The sequence below is a fragment of the Impatiens glandulifera genome, chromosome 4, assembly GCF_907164915.1.
Source record: "Impatiens glandulifera chromosome 4, dImpGla2.1, whole genome shotgun sequence".
Lineage (NCBI taxonomy): Eukaryota > Viridiplantae > Streptophyta > Magnoliopsida > Ericales > Balsaminaceae > Impatiens > Impatiens glandulifera.
The window spans coordinates 16,685,588-16,707,532 of NC_061865.1; the positions used below are offsets into that span (position 1 = coordinate 16,685,588).

At 28.6% G+C, this 21,945-nt stretch overlaps 2 protein-coding genes across 2 annotated transcripts; both read right to left on the reverse strand.

Moving 5' to 3' along the window:
* Positions 1-10,154: 10,154 nt before the first annotated feature.
* Positions 10,155-10,493, reverse strand: LOC124934825. The gene has a single exon (XM_047475326.1). It carries the CDS (start codon positions 10,491-10,493, stop codon positions 10,155-10,157), a length of 339 nt encoding a protein of 112 aa, XP_047331282.1.
* A 10,466-nt stretch (positions 10,494-20,959) lies between these two features.
* LOC124934826 (nuclear transcription factor Y subunit B-1-like) lies at positions 20,960-21,597 on the reverse strand. Its single transcript, XM_047475327.1, has 2 exons — positions 21,570-21,597; positions 20,960-21,429 (listed from the first exon to the last, which is right to left on the reverse strand). Exons 1-2 carry the CDS (start codon positions 21,595-21,597, stop codon positions 20,960-20,962), a joined length of 498 nt encoding a protein of 165 aa, XP_047331283.1.
* Positions 21,598-21,945: the final 348 nt, after the last annotated feature.

The following is a 21,945-nucleotide window of genomic DNA, read 5'->3' on the forward strand; positions in this document are numbered from 1 at the left end:
AAATGTTGAATATGTATGAAATATTGATATTTTCATTTAAAAATAGTTTTTCTTTTTAGTTTGAGCTCGAGCTCGAATTCGAGCTCGAGTTTGAAAATTTAATTTTATTTCAAACTTTTCGAGTCGAGACGAGCTTATAGATAAATAGTCGAGTCGAGTTCGAGCTCAAATTTATAAACTCGTTCGAGCTCGAGTTCGAGTCGAGCTAATAAAAACTAAATCGAGTCGAGCTCGAGCTCAAGCTGGTTCGAGCTCGACTCGGCTCATTTGCAGCCCTATTTACAACTGAGGGAAGAAATCCTTGGGTCGGTTTCGACCGAGCGACTGACCTAGAATTCCTGCCACACGCTTGAACGAACAACCGAGTACCTGACCGAATAACTTTGTCAGCAACCGAGGAATCTAGCCACGACCGAGGAATCTTCAGCCACAATAGAGAGAAATCTCAGCCTACGAACGAGGATTTCCTTTCCACACGAGCGTGGCCTATGTTGCGACCAAGAGGCCAGGCCTGGTTTCTAATCGAGAGACATCAGACCGCTCCAGAGCCTGCCTACCCGCATCAACATGACTGCCCTGTAACCCGCGACCAGGAACCCGACCCTAAGATCAAATGCCTTGTTTCTTTCTTTTAGTTTTATTTTATTAATTTTCCATTTTAATGGTTTAAATTTTTTTTAATATATATAAAAATATATTTTAAATTAAAATAAAAAATATTTTTTACAGACTTTTTGGCTAGATTTTTATACTTGATTTATTTTAATTATAACTCTATATTAAAAATTCTAAAATTCTAAAATTTGTTTATATTCATAAATTATTATCATTTGGCTTTTATTGTGAACTATATTGTTATTTTACAACCTTCTATTTTTATTTATATAACTTTCCTAATAAATTCTAATAAATTAAAGGTTTATCTATTTATGTACGAAAATAGTTTGTGGCTATAAGTTAGATGGAATCATTTTTAACTAATTTATAATCTAAATTTTATTATCCTTAGATTTAGGCCAGGGCTTATGTTAGACCTTTAGAACGGATATGTCGAAAAAACGGTAAATAAATTGTAAATAATTCTAAAATATGTCAAAATTAGGTAGTAGAGATGTCAATTCATTATGGACAACATTTAAAATATAACGTGTGGCCCTTTATCAAATGCAACCGATCACCAAACTCATTTTATTTAAATAAAATCTCTTATAATTGTGTTGTTTACACACTAAAAATATTTATTTTCTTAATTTTGTGAGAAAAATTAAGTAACCACTCTCAAAGTTTAAATTATTTTACATAGACAAAGGTAAACCCAAACTATAATCAAATCTACTATGTTGTTTTTTCACCTCACTCCAGATTCGAGAGAATTTTTTTTTATGAGATTTAGATTATTGACTTTAAATTATTTTTCGAATTTGATTTGGTTAGTGTACATAATATATTAATATATTATATTGATATATTATTATATTATATTTTTCTTATATTGCTAATGTAACTCAAGTATATAGGAATAAAGATGCACAATATTATTCTCTTAATCTTAATCTTCTCAAATGATACAGTATCAGAGCTTAGGCTGACCGTTTAAAGTTGGTGTATTTATTTGTGAATATTGATGTTCACATTAATTCAATTTTAATGAATAAGTCTTTCGAATTTGCATTATTTACCGTTGTTGCTGTCATAGGTACTTCATTAGAGAACACTTTTCCCAAATTTTCTCTTACAAATATTCAATCACTTTTACAAAAACTTCAATCAAATCATTGTTCTACGTCTTCTCCAATCCTATATTCTTTAGTGTTATCTACCACACTAGGTACTTCTACCTCATGGTTTTTTTTATTCAGGATGTTGCAATCATATGACTTTTAAATCTTCTTTTCTCACATCAACTAGAAAGCCTATTATTCTGTATAATGTTCATATGAGTGATAATACTACTTTGAATGTTCAAACTATTGATACCGCTCAAACTTCTACATTGTTCTTACCTAAAACATTTTTTATTCCAAAACTTTCATTAAATCTTATTTATGTTGGACAACTATGTGATCTCGGTTTTAAAATAACTTTTTCGAGTAATGGTTGTGTTGTGCAAGTTGCTTAAACAAATAAAATTATTGGAGTAGGACATAATGTAACACGATTGTTTGAACTCACTTCTCTATCTCTTCTATCACAAAAAAAATTTCTATCACTTCTCAAATTTGACACTCTCGATTAGGTCACTATTGGGAAAAATTAAAAAAGAAAAAAAAATTAATTAAGAAAGACAGTTTAATTAACTTTAAAAGAATATAAAAGTCTTTTATATTTTGGAACATAATTTTGATAATGTTATTAAATTCAAGCTGAGTGGTATATTTGTTTTGTGCATGAACAAATCTAAAGACAATGCTACTCTAGACGCGGTCTAAAACAGACTATCTTAGACATCAAACGTAGTTAGACGAGGTCTAACTCCTTTAGAAGAAGTTTAAAGAGAAACTTAGTTAGACGAGGTCTAACTCCTTTAGACGGAGTCTGAAGGAAAACGTAGTTAGACGAAGTCTAATTCATTTAGACAGAGTCTAAAGGGAAACGTAGTTAGATGAGGTCTAACTCCTTTAAACGGAGTCTAAAGGGAAACGTAGTTAGACGAGGTCTAACTCCTTTAGACAGAGTCTGAAGGGAAACATAGTTAGACGAGGTCTAACTCTTTTAGACGGAATCTAAAGGGAAACGTAGTTACACGAGGTCTAACTCCTTTAGACTGAGTCTAAAGGAAAACGTAGTTAGACGAGGTCTAACTCCTTTAGACGGAGTCTAAAGAGATGCGTAGTTAGATGAGGTCTAACTCCTTTAGACGGAGTCTAAAGGGATGCGTAGTTGGACGAGGTCTAACTCCCTTCAGACGCGGTCTAAAGGGATGCGTAGTTAGACGACGTCTAACTCCTTTATATGCGGTCTAAAGGGATGCGTAGTTAGACGACATCTAACTCCTTCAGACGCGGTCTGAAAGTATGCGTAGGTAGACGATGTCTAACTCCTTTAGACGCGGTCTAAAGGGAAGCGTAGTTAGACGACGTCTAACCCCTTTAAACGTGGTCTAAAGAAGAACGTCTGATATGTCTTGCTTTAGCAGTTGTCTAAAGAAAGCACGTGTCTACCCACGATCAATAAGTTGTCTGCTCCACTTCCTTCCGCTCCACTTCTTTCAACGGTCTAACAAACTAGCTAATTCCATCAATGAATGAATGTCACGTACGCGAATATCCCTCAACCGTATTTTTAGTACAAGACAATATCCGAGGATATTCGGCGCACTTCTCGTTAATTACGGCCACAATCCAATTATTCAGAGCCTTCTCTACTCTCGTAATATAGGCGGCCGTCCAACGGACACATGCCACGTTTCCTTAAAGAATATTCGACCGTTGGTGTATCTCAACTATATATGGAATCAAAGGACAACGGTTGTATTGCCAGGTTTTTACACAAGTCTCAAATATACTCACTTAACGCACATTGTCTAGCTTTGAATACATTGTAATTACATACTATCTTTTCTGTGAGAAACCTCAGTGCTATAAGTTGAACAGATATTGTTTTGTTCAATAGAGGGTTAACTAGATTAGTTAGTTGTATTTGATTCAAAGTATTTAGTGGATATCCTTCCGATTGTGGAAGAAGGTGTGACGTAGGAGTTTTATCTCCGAACATCCATAAAACTCCTAGTGTTCCTACTTTATTCTATTTACATTCAGTTGTCTAAAGCTTCAAATCCGACGAACACTTTTGCACTTGAATCTGTTTTAAAAGTTTGGAGGATTTGTAAAGAATAGAAACAAATTCTAATCCCTCACATGTTTATTATCAAAGAATTTATCATAAGTTTTTCACTATAGTTAGACCCTAGTCTCTATTGTTACCGATCCTATCAAGTGGTATCAGAGCCTTGTTTTCTATTCTCAAGCATTAAAAGAATTTGAATAATGTCTAAGGATACCAGCTCCAAGGTTCCCATGTTCTCGAAAGAAAACTACAACGTGTGGAAGAAGAGAGTTCGTGCTCATCTTGCTGCATTAGATGATGACATGTGGAGTGTCATCACAGAAGGTCCTATCAAGAATTGGAAAGACAAATATGAGTGGACAAATGAAGACAAGAGGAAGAACAACCTCGACAACTTGGCCATGAATATTCTGTACAAAACTCTTGATGACAACATATTCAACTATATTATATCATGTGAATCTGCCAAAGGAAATTGGGAAAGGCTAACTCAACTCTATGAAGGCAACGCACAAACTAAAGAGAACAAGCTTATGGTTGCCACACAGCAGTTTGATAACTTTAAGATGTATCCTGGAGAGATGATGTCTGAATTTGATGGGAGATTCAACAAGATCATCACCATTCTTTCCACCTTGGGCAACACTTACAACGACAGAGAGGTGGAAATCAAAGTCATGCGTGCTTTGCCAAGGGAGTGGGATATCAAGACGATGGCGATGAGGGAGTCTAAAGACCTCAACAAGGTGGAGCTGTTCGACTTGCTAGACGATTTGAAGACCTATGAGTTTGAGTTGAACTCTAGGATTGAAGAGGAGCACCCCCACATCTGCCATCACAACCAAGGCCTTGGTGACTTCTGAGGAGCCACCAACTGCAAATGATGTGGAGTTTGTTGTAAAGAAAATCAACACCGATGATATGGCTCCGTTCGTGAAGAAATTCGAAAAATTCATGAAGAAGAGCACCTCTAACTCAAGCTCTTCAAATAATAACAATGATGATAAAGATAACTCTAAGGCCAACGTGAAGTGTTTTAACTATGATAAACTAGGTCACTGCAAATCAGAATACAGAAAGCCAAAAAGAGACAAGAAGAAGAAGGACAACAGAGAACTGAAGGCTCTCATGTCGGCTGATAACAAAGATAAATGAGCCCAAAGTGACTCAGATGATTCATCATCCAACGATAGTGATGATGAAGAGGTCACTTGTTTCATGGCAAAAGAAGAAGTTGACTATGAGGTATTTGACTTCTCTTTTGAGGAATTCACAAGAGATGACTTAACTACTACACTCAATGACATGATTATTGAGTATAAGAAGTTGTCAGACTCTTGTAATGAAATAAGATTAAAATATGAAACTTATAACCCCTTTTCACCTCAAACTTGTGAACCAAAAGTTTTTGAAAACAAAGTGGTCGAGCTCTAATCTAAGAATGAGAAGCTAAATGAAAAGAACTCGTTGTGGAAAATGCAATGGGTCGTGCCTTTTTTCGTTGATTGAGGCAAGAAAAGACAACTTCAACCCCCTTGATATGGATGCCAATATAGAAGAAAAGGCATTTAAACGACTTGACCTGCTTTTGGATGGCTACTGCTCTACCATCATTCAATATGTTCACGGTACAGGATCCTCCAAAACTGAAATTTTCCGTTCTGAATCTTCTGGGGAAGAGCTTCTTTGCGAAGAAGAGTAGGAATCGGTCACTCGTACTGATGACCTTCCCTCCCCATAAGGAGAACATCGCCCCTTAACTGAAGATGAGCAAATTCTTCCACAGTCCAAAGCTCGACAAGATACTCCAATCTTGGAAGAAGAGGAAGCAACAAATCTTGAAACTGAGCAGGTACCTATAGGTCAAAATGTGATGCCCGATCAAGAGAAGACTCCATCCGTTGAGGGGGAACCCTCAAAGATTTCTGAATAGGCACTGGGTTCACAAGCTGAGGGGGAACCTTTGAAGTCGTCCAATCAAGAGAAGACTCCATCTGCTGAGAGGGAACGTTCTCAAAGAGATTTAAAGTCAGAAAAAGCTAAGTCCTCTTCATCTTTGGAAGAAAGATTTCCCTCTCCTCCGACCTCTCATCAACCATCTTTTGTGAGGAGAATTGGTTCTCTTCATAAATACTTTTGTGAAGATCCTCTTGAAACTGGAGACTTTTCAGAGTTTGTCAATCTATTGAACGATGAGATCCAGGACAATAGAAATGACTTTGGGATTATGAAGGATTCTTCTCTTGAACACGCCCCGGACAACGAACCAGAATGGTCCTTACAGGTAAACACGCATATCTCTCATATTCGAGCTTGTCCCGCACACTTGCACATTGTATCCTCTGCCCCCGATCGTCTGAGGAAGCCTTTGTTGGAAATACAAGCTTTCACAATTCCATGATGGATGCGTTGGGTGCAATGCAACTAAATCTAATGGACATGTTGTCTAGATTGAAAAACCTTGAAAAGGGATTTGCAACACATAATATATATATATATTCTATTTTTATCTATATTTATTAAATGCACCATTATTTAAATTATTATTTATTAAAATATTATTTTTATACTTTCTCTTCATATTTATTATTTATTCAATTAATTTATTTTATTTTATTTATTATATATTTTATCTATTATTCATTAACAATAATTAAATATATATATATAATATATATATAAAAAAATAAATATCCATATTTATTATATGGACCATTATTTTAACTCTTTTTAATTTAATAATATTATATATATTAGATTTTAAAATTAATTTTAACTTAGTTTTTAATTAAAAATTTTAAAAACTTTATTAAAAATATAATTTTATACCTTCTCTACATATTTATTATTTATATAATTAATTTTCTATTATTCATTATATCTTTTATCTATTATTCCACTATTTTAACCTTTTTTTTATTAATTTAATATACTTAAATATTATATTTTAAAAATATTTTTACGTTGGTCTTTACTTCAAATTTCTAAATAATTTATTAAACAATTACTTTTATACCTTCTATGCATATTTATTATTTATATAATTAACTAATTTTCTTTTATTTTTATTTATTTTATTTATTATTAATTAACAATGATTAAATATTTATACATACATAAAATTTAAAATTAAATTTAACAATCACAAATGATATAATTGTTAAAGTGTTCACATTTCATATTTGAGACTAAAGTTTGAGTTGATATGAATTTATAAATATTAAAATAATGCATACTTGATGTGATGGCATATGTGAGTCTCTATGTAAATGTATGTATGAATTTGTAGTCGATGGGAATGCCAAAAGTAAGGGTAAGATGTAATATGTGAATCTTTACGTAAATGCGTGTGTGAATTTGTGGTTGATGGGAAGGTTAAAAGTGTAAGATAACTTATATGAGTCTCTACGTAAATGCGTGTGTGAATTTGTGGTTGATGGGGAAAGTCAAATGTAAGGGAAAAATCTGTACAAATAACTCAAAACGAAGTCTATAATGAGAGATCAATTAGAGAATGTTTAAATGTTTAAAGTGAGGTCACAATATTAGTAAGTCGAAGTTTATTTCGGTGGAATATTAGTTGTTTTTTAATTAAAATTTTAATTATATTTTATTTAGTGTTAGTCACGAGATTATTAGTATGAGAGGTTGTTTGGAATGCCAAAAGTAAAGGTAAGACCAGTACAAAATATTCGAAGTGAAGCCTAATGAGAGATCAATTAGAGAATGTTTATAGTGATATCTCAATATTAGTAAGTTAGAGATTTATTTTGATAGAATATTAGTTATTTTTAAATTAAAATTTTAACTATTATCAATACTATCTTTGAAAGATAAGATATAATAGTATGTTTGAGTCGGAATTTGAGAAATTTGTAATTATGGTTCGAATTGAGAGAGTGAGTGTTAGTCACGAGATTAATATTATGATAGGTCGGTTGAGGAATACCAAAAGAAAGGATAAGATCGGTACAAAATGCTCGAAATGAAGTCTAATGAGAGATATTTAGAGATTATTTAAACTTTAAAGTGAGGTCACAAATATGTCGAAGTTTATTTTGATGGAAAATTCGTTTTTTTTTTAAATTAAAATTTTAACTATATTTTTGTTTAACCATATTATTACTATTTTTTATAAAATGATAATATATTTTATAATAATAAATTATTAATTAACTAATCTTTGAAAAAACTCGAATATTAGTAAGGAACGAGGGTAAAATTTCATTACAAAATGTTCGTAATGAAATAATGAGTAATATGAAGTTAATTTAAAAATGCTTGAAGTCATGTCACAAGATTATATTAAATCTTGAATTTATTTAGCGGTCAAAAAATAATCAATATCATTTTCTGAAGTCGAATGAATATTTTTTTTTAATTCTTTCTAAAATAAAAAATTTAACTTTTTTATTTAATTATTATTAATATTATTTTTTCATAACATGAAATAATATTTATAATAAAAATTTAATTGTTAAAATGACATTTTAAATAACCCAAAAAATTAGTAATAAGATAAGATAAGAGATTGGTACAAAATATTCTAGAGTAGAGTAACAAAATTATTAATGAGGTCAAGTTTGAAGTATTAAAAAAAAAAAAAAATAGTGGGTTGAAACTTAATTTGAGTAAAAAAAATGATAATTAATTTTAAATAGGAATAAATATTAGTTTTTTAAAATAGAAATTTGACTATTTTATATTTAATTATTATTAAAATTTTATAATAAAATATCTAATAAATATATCAATATTTTAATGTACCCAAATATTAATAATAAAGGAGGATAAGAGAACAATATTTGTTATAGTTATCGTACCATTATAATTAATAAATCTGATTTTATTTTATTTTTTGAAAAAAAGATCAATACTAATTTTAATAAATATTAGTTTTGTAATAAATATTTTAAAAAACTAAAAATTAATTTTTTTTATTTAAACATTAATTTTTATATTTTTTCATAAGCCAACCTAACAAGATTTTAAAATAAAATTATAAGTAAAATTATATTTTAAAGAATATTAATATTTTAATTATTTAAATATATATATATATATATATATATATATATATATAATAAATAGACAAGATATAATAAATATTTCAAATAATAAACAATATATTTAACTATATGTTGACATGTTTTAAATAATTCATAAATAATTGTTATTTTAATTTATAATACTATTATAAATATATATTTTTTACACAAAATATTAATCTTATTGTGTAACCCAAAAACAATTAACAATATGTTAGGATCGGGATCGCCAATGGAGACTAGGGTCCGACTATTGATGAACGCTTACACACGCACCGTTCGATAATAACCCTGTTAGAGGTTGATTATCTTATTTCTACTCTACGCAAGTCGTCATAAACTTATTGGAATATCAACATGAATTGGATTTACCGTTTACTAAAATCATTAGAAACGAAAACATTGTAATTAGATAGTTCAGTTACGTTTTTACTTTTATTCAGAATGATATGACTTCAAAATCATTCTAGGTATATCTAGAATGATCTCTTAAACTCTTGGATTTTTTGCCGTTTTTGTGAATTTTTAATGAAATGACGCTAAGTCGTTCCCCCCCAAAAAAAAGTCGGCATAAACTCTTGAACCGAGTTCAAGTGCGGAAGTGTTTGTTTCGACTTGAAGCAACAAATAAATGGTTGGAAGATTCAGAAAGTAAAGAACACAGGACACAAGAAGTGTTTATGGATGTTTGGAGTCAACTCTCCTACGTCACCCCTTCTTCTCGACCTCGAGAAGGATATTCTTCTCAACCTTGGGAAGAATATTCACTAGAAGATTTAGTTTGTTTACAACACGTACGCAAACTCAGTCGAACAACCAGGATTTAATTACTGCCTGTTTTTGAACTCCTAGAACACACAACACTTGTTGATAGACACTCTATAAACTTACAAAGAACTCACAATGTGAAAAGTTATACGCTAATTTTCGGTATAAAACAATCTCTCACAGAAATATGCTAAGACAAATATATATTTGTAGAGAGAGAGTTTTTGATTAGCAAGGGAGCCTAGATGATCAAGTCTCTTCTTTTGTTCTTCATTTAATCTTCTTATATATCTAAAATATAACAACGGTCATATCTACTTCACTAACGGACATATTGATTTCAAAGGAATGGGGCCTGTTGTACTAAAACTTTCATTTAGATGATATCTCACTTATTTTACTCTTCAAAACATCATTTTTATTATTTTGAGATGAAGAGCTAGTACTGTCAGATTTGAAATCACATACCTCGATGTCGTCTTCCATAACACAGTTAACATCTTCTTCCTCACTTTCACTTGAGGAGTTTTCGCTAGATGACCCCTCAAAAAGCTAAGTCAGATCCCCCCAAATTTCTTTAGTGGTGGAGCATGACTTTATTTTGTTGAACATATCCTTGTTCAGCGTCTTATAAAGAGTGTCTTTAGCTACGTTGTCGAGGTTGGCTATCCTTATATCTTCAGTTGTCCACTCATATCTTGGCTTCTTCTTCATCTCATGAGCGCCATCATTTGATGTTGTGACTGTGCTGACAGTTTGAATCTTCATTGGCCCATCTGTGATGACATACCACATGTCATCATCAATAGCAGCCAGATGTGCGTGCATCATAATCTTCCATTCATCATAGTCTTTTTCTGTAAGAATAGGAATGTTGTTTAACAAAGACATGATTTGTTAGGATTGACGTTGCTTGAGAATAGAAGTACTTGCTCTGATACCACTTGTTAGGATCGGGATCACTAGTAAGGACTAAGGTCCGACTATGGATGAACGCTTACACACGCATCGTTTGATAATAACCCTATTAGAGGTTGATTATCTCGTTTCTACTCTACGCAAGTCATCACAAACTCTTGAACCGAGTTCAAGTGCGAAAGTGTTTGTTTCGATTTGAAGCAACAAGTAAATGGTTGAAAGATTCAGAAAGTAAAGAACACGGGACACAAGAGATGTTTATGGATGTTCAGAGTAAACGCTCATATGTCACCTCTTCTTCTCGACCTCGAGAAGGATATTCTTCTCAACTTTGGGAAGAATATTCACTAGAATATTTAGTTTGTTTACAACACGTACGCAAACTCAGTCAAAAAACCAGGACTTAATTACTGTCTGTTTTTGAACTCTTAGCACACACAACACTTGTTGATAGACACTCTATCAACTTACAAAGAACTCGCAATGTGAAAAGTGATACACTAATTTTCGGTATAAAACAATCTCTCATAGAAATATGCTAAGACAAATATATATTTGTAGAGAGAGAGTTTTTGATTAGTAAGGGAGCCTAGATGATCAAGTCTCTTCTTTTGTTCTTCATTTAATCTTCTTATATATCCAAAATATAGCAACGGTCATATCTACTTCACTAACGGACATATTGATTTCAAAAGAATGGGGCCTGTTGTACTAAAACTTTCATTGTAGATGATTTGAAATAATCTTGGTATGTGACAGTCTTTTTTAGTTCTGTCGCTGCTACTACGTCAAACTGTCCATCCCAAATTGGTGATATACTGTTTTGTCAGACTGAGCTACTGCGAAAGCTTAATTTGGAACTGAGATTGATCAGGTAGTGGAAAACATTTATTCATATGCTACATTTGATCAATAATTGATCCTAATTTAAATACTAAAGCCATGTAATATTGGAGAGCCTATTAAATACCAAACTCATTAATACCGGAGGCCTCATATAATGTCGAAGTCATTAATACCAGAAGCGCATATTAAATGTCGAAGCCATTTAATACCAAACTCATTACATACCGGCTATGCCTCTAGGAAATCGGTTTCATCTACTACCGGTTACACTTCTGGGAAACCGGCTTCATCTACTACCGGACACACATCATTAAATGCCGAATGCATTTAATACTGGATACGCCCTTGCACACTACCGATATCGCTTACGTCGCAATTTCAGTATTTTCTCAGCTGGATGCGTGCAGCTTCCCTGAAATAACTAAACTCAATTTATTACTTGTGCTTGGTAAGATTCAAACTCTGGTCACTCTTTTGACAGACGGAGTTCTAAGCACTATACTACAACACTTTGTTGTTATCTTTAACATTATTAATATATACTTGATATGACTTAAGATGATCAAGTCTCTTCTTTTGTTCTTCATTTAATCTTCTTATATATCAAAAATATAGCAACGGTCATATCTGCTTCACTAACGGACATATTGATTTCAAAGGAATGGGGCCTGTTGTACTAAAACTTTCATTGTAGATGATTTGAAATAATCTTGGTATGTGACAGTCTTCTTTAGTTATGTCTCTGTTGCTGCGTCAGAGTGCCCATCCTAGATTAGTGATATATAGTTTTGCCATACTGCGCTGGGAGCTGAGATTGATCAGGTAGTGGAAAACATTTATTCAGATGCTACATTTGATTAATAACTGGACCAAATTTAAATATTGAAGTCATTTAATACCAGAGAACATATTAAATACTAGAGTCATTTAATACCGAACTCATTAATACTGGGCTCATTAAATACCTGAAGCGCCTATTAAATGTTGAAGCCATTTAATACTGGAAACTAATTTCATCTAATACCGCTTTTAGGAAACTAGTTTCATTTACTACCGGACGCACATCGTTAAATGACGAATACATATAATACCGGATATGCACTTGCACACTACCGATCTCGCCTACGTGGCAGTTTCGGTATTTTCTCAGCCGAATGCGCGCAACTTCCCTGAAATAACAAAACTCAAATTATTATTTGCGCTTGGTGATAGGCGGGAGTATTAACCACTGTACTACAACACATTGTTGTTATCTTTAACATTATTAATATACTTGATATGGCTTAACAATTATATATATATATATATATATATAACTTAACTTATATAATTGAACTTAGTTTTATCCCTTCATTATTAAAACATTTTCATAAATTATATTTTAACAATTTCTCACTTTTTGATTAATTAAACTAAATATTTAAAACCTGGTAGTTTTATAATCATTGGCTAATTATTCTAAATTAATTAGCTAATTTACTCTAACCCAATATATATATATATATATATATATATATATAAATATATATATATATATATAAAAATATATATAATGCTTAAAATTTGATTGGTGGATTAAGACACGTGGTTGATTTGGATCTTAGGGTGAGAGTGAATGATTATGGCCCGTGTGGGTCAAATCCTTGGTCGGGTCGGTTGAATATGAAAACGGAAGAAAAGTATAATCAACCTTAACAATTTAATAAATTTTAAGAATAAAAATTTAAATTAATTATATTAGAATAATAAGTGTTCTTTAATATTTTTTTTTTATATATATACATGTATATCAATAATTATAAACCATTTTTTAAAAATTATTATTTTTTTTATTCTTATTTTATATTCATATTTATCTAATAAATGAAACATTAACAATTTAAAAATTAATCAATTTTAAGAAAAAAAAAATCAATTTAGTTATATTAACATATTTATATATATCAATAATTCTACACCATTTTTTAAAGTTATATAAATTTTTTTATTTCATTTTATTTCTATCTTTAACTAATAAATGAAAATTTAAAAATTAATAAATTAATAAATTTTAAGAAGAAAAAATAATTGAATTATATTAACAAAATAAGTGTTCTTCTATAGAATTTATAATAAATATATATATATATATTAATAATTTTTTTTTGTGATAATTACTTTTATATTATTATATTATATGGACAATTTTTTAAAATTATATATATATGTCTAAAACTTAAATTGAAGTATATTTAAATAAATTTAAATAATTATCTTTATCTACAATTTATATTTGACGGGTAACTAATATTTTTTATACTAAAAAAAGTTAAACATAAATTAGTTTTTTATTATTTATCTACAATTATATTTAATATAAAATGATAAATAATATTTTTATATTGAAAATATAGTTTTAGCTTATTAATAAAAATGTTCTAATGTTATTTATGAATTATATATAAAAAAATTAATACTTCAAAATTTTATTAGTTATAAAATATATACAACAACATGCATACACAAAATTATAAATAAAACACATCAATCATAAGTAGTTCGATGGTAAAAGTTATCATCTTTCACACTCGAGACAAGAGTTCGATTGAGATTGGTGATTAGTATACTGAGTGATGAGATTGGTGATTAGTATACTAAGTGAGTGGTTAGATTACTTAAATTATATGTGTGGATGAGAGGTGGTTAATTTGACGCGGGATAAGAGGTTGGTAATATTAGATTGTGAGGCGATTAAGATTGGTGATTAGTTTACTAAGTGAGTGGTTATATTGTCGATAGATAAGAGACCGGTAACATTGGGATTCTGATGTGATATGTTGATAGACGAGGGATAATAGGCGTGTGAAAGTGTAATTGAGTTTCATGGTTGATTTGCCAATGAATAAGAGGTATGAAAGTGTGATTAAGATTTTTGGTTGGTTTATCGAGGGATAAGAGGCCGATAACATTGGTTTGTCAATGATAAGAGATATTGGTGGTTAAATATATGAATGAGATTATTGGTCTACCGAAGAAGTTAAGGTAAATAGGTTAATGATCGAGATTGTTTGTATGTCAAAAGTGAAATTAGAAGATGTTGGTACTGTTGAGATAGTTGGGGTGCAAAAATGAGGTTACGAGAATAGTAATATGACATGATTATTATGTAAAAATGATATTTTTGGTTGACCGAGAAATGAGGGCAAAATTAGTAAGCTAATGAGAAAAAAGTTAAATAAATGTATACTTATAAAATTTGTTATTATGTTTCTCTTTTTTGATGAATAACAAAAATAACGTTGAATGATAGTAGTAAGACGTCCACTAGATTTTCTCAACCATTGAAGCTCTCATGTTCAGACCATAGATATTGAAGACGAAAAAGATGATGAAGGAGATGAAAACGAAAATAATAATGGCGATGACAAAGATGTGAGTATTGTCTATTTCAACTTTTTAAATGTGAATTTTATTTACAAGGACATTATGCTAATTATATATAAAAACACTTATGTATAATACACGTAGTTTTCAAGTAAGAATTTTATAGTGTTACATCAAAAAAAATGGTTAAGTATTATTTTTTAATAAATATTGCATATATATTTTAATTATTATTTTGACTTTTGAGAAATAATAAATTGTTTCTAAAATTTTTAAAATTTTTTAATAAACATTGTATATATTTTAATTATTATTTTGACTATTGAAAAATAATAAATTGTTTCCAATTTTTTTAAAAGAATAGAGTAGAAACTGAAACAATTATGTACAAAAGAGAAAATACTTGAATATATATTTCGTTCAAAAATTATTTTGGCCAATTTAAGATTATTAATAATTTGCGTTAAAAAGTTACAAAAATTAAATTAAATCAATATAACCAAAAACTAAAATTTTGAAAACAAATAGCTTTATTTACAATATTTTATTTCAGTTGTTTCAATCTCAAAAAAATTCTCTAAAAAATATTTATAAGAAATGTGAGATTAGATGAGTTTATTCAATATTAAAAAAATGGAAAACATACCCATAATATTAAAATTTCTTAAATATATAATGTGAAACTATGAAATTTATGTCAAATATAATATAATGATAATATTTATATAATAAAATTTAAATAATTATTAATTTTTTATAATTCATGTGTAAAGTTGTAAATAAAAAAAAAATTTATGTGTCAATTTTTTATATAACAAAATTTAATAAGTTGAAAATCTATATTTATTCTATTTGATTAATTTTTTTTAACTATTTATATATTATATAGTACGATTCAAAATTTTTATAATTAACTGATCATTTATTATGTAAAATTACATCATACTGATTGACTTGTTAAACCAAATAGTAACTAAACGTTCAAACTCCCTTTTATTTATTTTTGAAAAAATTAATTTTATTGAGCCTGTTTGAAAATAACAATAAATAGATTTGAATTAAAACAATATTTAATTTGTCAATATATATAATCAATATATACTTCATCTAAATCAATATTTTAAATAAATAATTTATTTTAATTTTATCTCAATTAATATTCGAATTAAATATTTAAAACAAAATATTTTTTAAAATAAATTTAATTTTGTCCAAATCTATTAAGTCATTTTCAAACTTCAACATTATTAATAGAATAAAAAAAATAGTTAAAACTATGTGACATTTATAAATAAATAAATAAATAAATTATCAATGTTATTAATTTAACTACTGAATTACAGCGAAAAATCATATATTTGATAATTAATTTCAGAGAATCGGTAGTCAAAACTTTTAAACTTTTAATTGGTTAAAACTCGATAATTAAATAGGTGACATTGTTATTTTATTAAACACAAATCGTTAAAACAAAACCTTATTTTGTATAGCTTTAACAATAAATAATTTCAATGGTGAGATTTTAAAAAATATTTTCGAAATTTATATTGCCCGATAAGAGTGCAATTTTACAATTCAATCTATTAAAAACACTAGCATTTATCCCGTGCATTTGCACGAGTAATAATATAAAAACCGTGAAAAAAAATTACGGATAAAACTTTTAATTTTATTTTTAACCGTATTAAGTTTATGGTGGGTCAATCCACAATCCGACCCAAGTATCCATTTACTCAACATCATTATATATTAGTTAGTTAAAAAGTTGAACTTATATTAATATTAAAACGTCCCGCGTTTATGAAATTTGGTGTTGAATTTTAAATATAAAGTCTTAGTAGCCTAGTTGGTTAAAGAGTTGTACTTGTTTTGTTAGGTTATAAGCTCGAAACATACCTCTAGCATTTTTAATTTTATTTTTAACCGTTTTAAATTTAAAGGCGGGTCAACCCACAATCCGACCCAAGTATCCAAATTAATCACAACTCTCGACCCGACAATCCGGACATTTTAAAATTTAAGCATCATTATATATATAGATTAGTTAGTTAAAAAGTTGAGCTTATATTAATATTAAAACGTCCCGCATTTATCAAATTTGGTGTTGAATTTAAAATATAAATTCTTTGTAGCCTAGTTGGTTGAAGAGTTGTACTTGTTTTGTTAGGTTGCAAGTTCGAAACATACTTCTAGCATTTTTAATTTTATTTTTAACCGTTTTAAATTTTAAAACGGGTCACCCACAATCCGACCCATGTATCCAAATTAACCACAGCTCTCGACCCGGCAATTCGGACACTTTAAAAATTAAGCATCATTATATATATATAAATTAGTTAGTTAAAAAGTCGAACTTATATTGTTAAAATGTCCCGCATTCATAAATTTAGGTGTTGAATTTAAAATATAAAATGTTAATAGCCTAGTTTGTTAAAAGGTTGTATGTGTTTTGTTAGATTGCAAGTTCGAAACATACCTCAAGCACTTTTAATTTTATTTTTAACCGTTTTAAATTTAAAAATGGGTCAACCCACAATCCGACCCAAGTATCCAAATTAACCACAGAACCCGGCAATTCAGACACTTTAAAAATTAAGCATCATTATATATATATATATATATATTAGTTAGTTAGTTAAAAAATTGAACTTATATTAATGTTAAAACGTCCCGCGTTTATCAAATTTGGTGTTCACTTTAAAATATAAAGTCTTAGTAGTCTAGTTGTTTAAAGAGTTGTACTCGTATTGTTAGTTTACAAGTTCGAAACATACCTCTAGCATTTTTAATTTTATTTTTAACCGTTTTAAATTTAAAGGCGGGTCAACCCACAATCTGACCCAAGTATCCAAATTAACCACAGCTCTTGAACCGGCAATCCGGACACTTAAAAAATTAAGCATCATTATATATATATATATATATATATATATATATATATATATATATATATATATATATATATATATATATATATATATATATAGATTAGTTAGTTAAAAAGTTGAACTTATATTAATACTAAAAATCCCGCGTTTATTAAATTTGGTGTTGAATTTAAAATATAAATTCTTTGTAGCCTAGTTGGTTAAAGAGTTGTACTTTAACCGTTTTAAATTTAAAAACGGGTCAACCCACAATCCGACCCAAGTATCCAAATTAACCACATGACCCGCAATTCAGACACTTTAAAAATTAAACATTATATATATATATATTAGTTAGTTAAAAAATTGAACTTATATTAATGTTAAAACGTCCCGCGTTTATCAAATTTGGTGTTGAATTTAAAATATAAAGTCTTAGTAGTCTAGTTGTTTAAAGAGTTGTACTTGTATTGTTAGTTTACAAGTTTGAAACATATCTCTAGCATTTTTAATTTTATTTTTAACCGTTTTAAATTTAAAGGCGGGTCAACCCACAATCCGACCCAAGTATCCAAATTAACCACAACTCTCGACCCGGCAATCTAGACACTTTAAAAATTAAGCATCATTATATATATAGATTTTTGAAAAGAATAGAATAGAAACTGAAACAATTATGTACAAAAGAGAAAATACTTAGAATATATATTTTGTTCAAATATTATTTTCGCCAATTTAAGATTATTAATAATTCGCGTTAAAAATATATAAAAATTAAATTAAATCAATAGAACGAAAAACTAAAATTTTGAAAACAAATGGCTTTATTTACAATATTATATTTCAGTTGTCTCAATCTCAAAAAAAATCTCTAAAAAATATTTATAAGAAATGTGAGATTAGATGAGTTTATTCAATATTAAAAAAATGGAACAACATACCCATAATATTAAAATTTCTTAAATATATAATGTGAAACTATGAAATTTATGTTAAACATAATATAATGATAATATTTATATAATAAAATTTAAATAATTATTAATTTTTTATAATTCATGTGTAAAGTTGAAAATAAAAAAAAAAAACTTATGTGTCAATTTTTTATATAACAAAATTTAATAAGTTGAAAATCTATATTTGATTATTTTCTTTTAACTATTTATATATTATATAGTATGATTCAAAATTTTTATAATTAACTGATCATTTATTATGTGAAATTACATAATACTGATTGACTTGTTAAACCAAATAGTAACTAAACGTTCAAACTCCCTTTTATTTATTTTTGAAAAAATTATTTTGATTGAGCCTGTTTGAAAATAACAATAAATAGATTTGAATGAAAACAATATTTAATTTGTTAATATATATAATCAATATATACTTCATCTAAATCAATATTTTAAATAAATAATTTATTTTAATTTTATCTCAATTAATATTCGAATTAAATATTTAAAACAAAATATTTTTTAAAATAAATTTAATTTTGTCCAAATCTATTAGGTCATTTTCAAACTTCAACATTATTAATAGAATAAAAAAAAAATAGTTAAAACTATGTGACATTTATAAATAAATAAATAAATTATCAATGTTATTAATTTAACTACTGAATTACAACGAAAGAAATCATATATTTGATAATTAATTTCAGAGAATCGGTAGTCAAAACTTTTAAACTTTTAATTGGTTAAAACTTGATAATTAAATAGGTGACATTGTTATTCTATTAAACACAAATCGTTAAAACAAAACCTTATTTTGTATAGCTTTAACAATAAATAATTTCAATGGTGAGATTTTAAAAAATATTTTCGAAATTTATATTGCCCGATAAGAGTGCAATTTTACAATTCAATCTATTAAAACACTAGCATTTATCCCGTGCATTTGCACAAGTAATAATATAAAAACCGTGAAAATAAATTACGGATAAAATTTTTAATTTTATTTTTAACCGTTTTAAGTTTATGGTGGGTCAATCCACAATCCGACCCAAGTATCCATTTACTCAGCATCATTATATATTAGTTAGTTAAAAAGTTGAACTTATATTAATATTAAAACGTCCCGCGTTTATGAAATTTGGTGTTGAATTTTAAATATAAAGTCTTAGTAGCCTAGTTGGTTAAAGAGTTGTACTTGTTTTGTTAGGTTATAAGCTCGAAACATACCTCTAGCACTTTTAATTTTATTTTTAACCGTTTTAAATTTAAAAACGGGTCAACCCACAATCCGACCCAAGTATCCAAATTAACCACATGACCCGCAATTCAGACACTTTAAAAATTAAACATTATATATATATATATTAGTTAGTTAAAAAATTGAACTTATATTAATGTTAAAACGTCCCGCGTTTATCAAATTTGGTGTTGAATTTAAAATATAAAGTCTTAGTAGTCTAGTTGTTTAAAGAGTTGTACTTGTATTGTTAGTTTACAAGTTCGAAACATACCTCTAGCATTTTTAATTTTATTTTTAACCGTTTTAAATTTAAAGGCGGGTCAACCCACAATCCGACCAAAGTATCCAAATTAACCACAGCTCTTGAACCGGCAATCCGGACACTTGAAAAATTAAGCATCATTATATATATATATATATATAGATTAGTTAGCTAAAAAGTTGAACTTATATTAATATTAAAACATCTCGCGTTTATTAAATTTGGTGTTGAATTTTAAATATAAAGTCTTTGTAGCCTAGTTGGTTAAAGAGTTGTACTTGTTTTGTTAGGTTGCAAGTTTGAAACATTTCTCTAGCATTTTTTATTTTATTTTTAACCGTTTTAAATTTTAAAACGGGTCAACCCATAATCCAACTCAAGTATCCAAATTAACCACAGCTCTCGACCCGGCAATCCGAACACTTTAAAAATTAAGCATTATCATATATATATATATATATATATATATATATATATATATATATATATATATATATTTGTAAGTTAAAGGAGTTAGGCTAGTTATATATTCAAATTTGATTTAATAATAAACTCATTTAAAAATATTACATATTTATACTTTTAATCACAACCAAGCATTTTAAAACTAAATTTAATTTTAAAACTAAATTTAATTAGAAATAATTTTTATTTTATAAATGAATATAAAATAATATTTAAATAAATAGTATTTTCAAAATGAGTTTACCGATTAATTAGCAAATAAAAATTTAAATTGAACTATTGAATCATTATAAACTATTATTCCATGTCTTATTACATTCTTAAATTTTAACCATCATTATCAAAATACAAGCATGCACGTTTATTGAATACACATAATCAAATATTGTCTTTTTTACTTCAATGGGATTACCATGTACTTCCAAAATTGAAGCTATCAATTAGGACCTTCCAAATGGATCATAACTAGGTCTAGATTCAGGTCCAGCATTAGGGTCACTTGAACGAGACGGTCCATGCGACCCAACTACATCGTGGGCCTGCAAAACTAGATGGCCCATTGGGTCTGGAATTGGCCCAAAAGTCATGACGGGTCGTCTTGAGACGGCAATCCCCAATGACTCTGTCTCACGATAACGGAGCAGGTAAAAGGAAAGTGTGCTAACATAATCATCAAACCCTAGCGAGGCCATGGCTCGCAGAATGTCATCGGCGGTAATAGTTCTACGACTCTCGCTCTGACAACACATGTTAGCTTTGGCATTTATCAGGCCAATGAATTTTGAGACACAATTTTGAACAATATCCTTCACATTGTCAGCAATCTTGCCATGTGGCGGTACCACACGCCGCATGATCCTCACCACATTCGCCACCGGTATGAATGGCTCTGTTTGTGGCGCTGTTGAAACTGAAATAGAAAATGGTGGTTTTATTATAATGAAATAAATAATTTCAACAAAATCCATATACCCAAATCATTCAACTACATTTTGGTAAATAATTTTAGAAAGTAAATAAAGAATATTCAAGTTTGTAGATTTAATCTACCTCTTAAACTTGAACCCTTGTTCTCCATAGTGAAGATGGTAAAATTCTAATATCTAACCCAATGTAATGTCATTATTTTATACCTCATTTCATCCTATGAAATAATTTAATACTAGATATAAAGTAATCTTACTTTTGGATATTTTACTCAATTTGATTCGTTTCAAGAATATTCATGATAAAAAAAAAGTAAGGTAAATTAAATATTATCCTTATTTATTTAACTTTTTATCTATTCACATTAAAATAAATAAAAATAAAGACAAAAGTTCTTAGCAAAATATCTTATTTTTATCCAATTTAATATTCATTTATTTTAAAGGGACAATTTCAATTTATTAAAGATTTTATTTTTATTTGATTATGGGTATTAGTT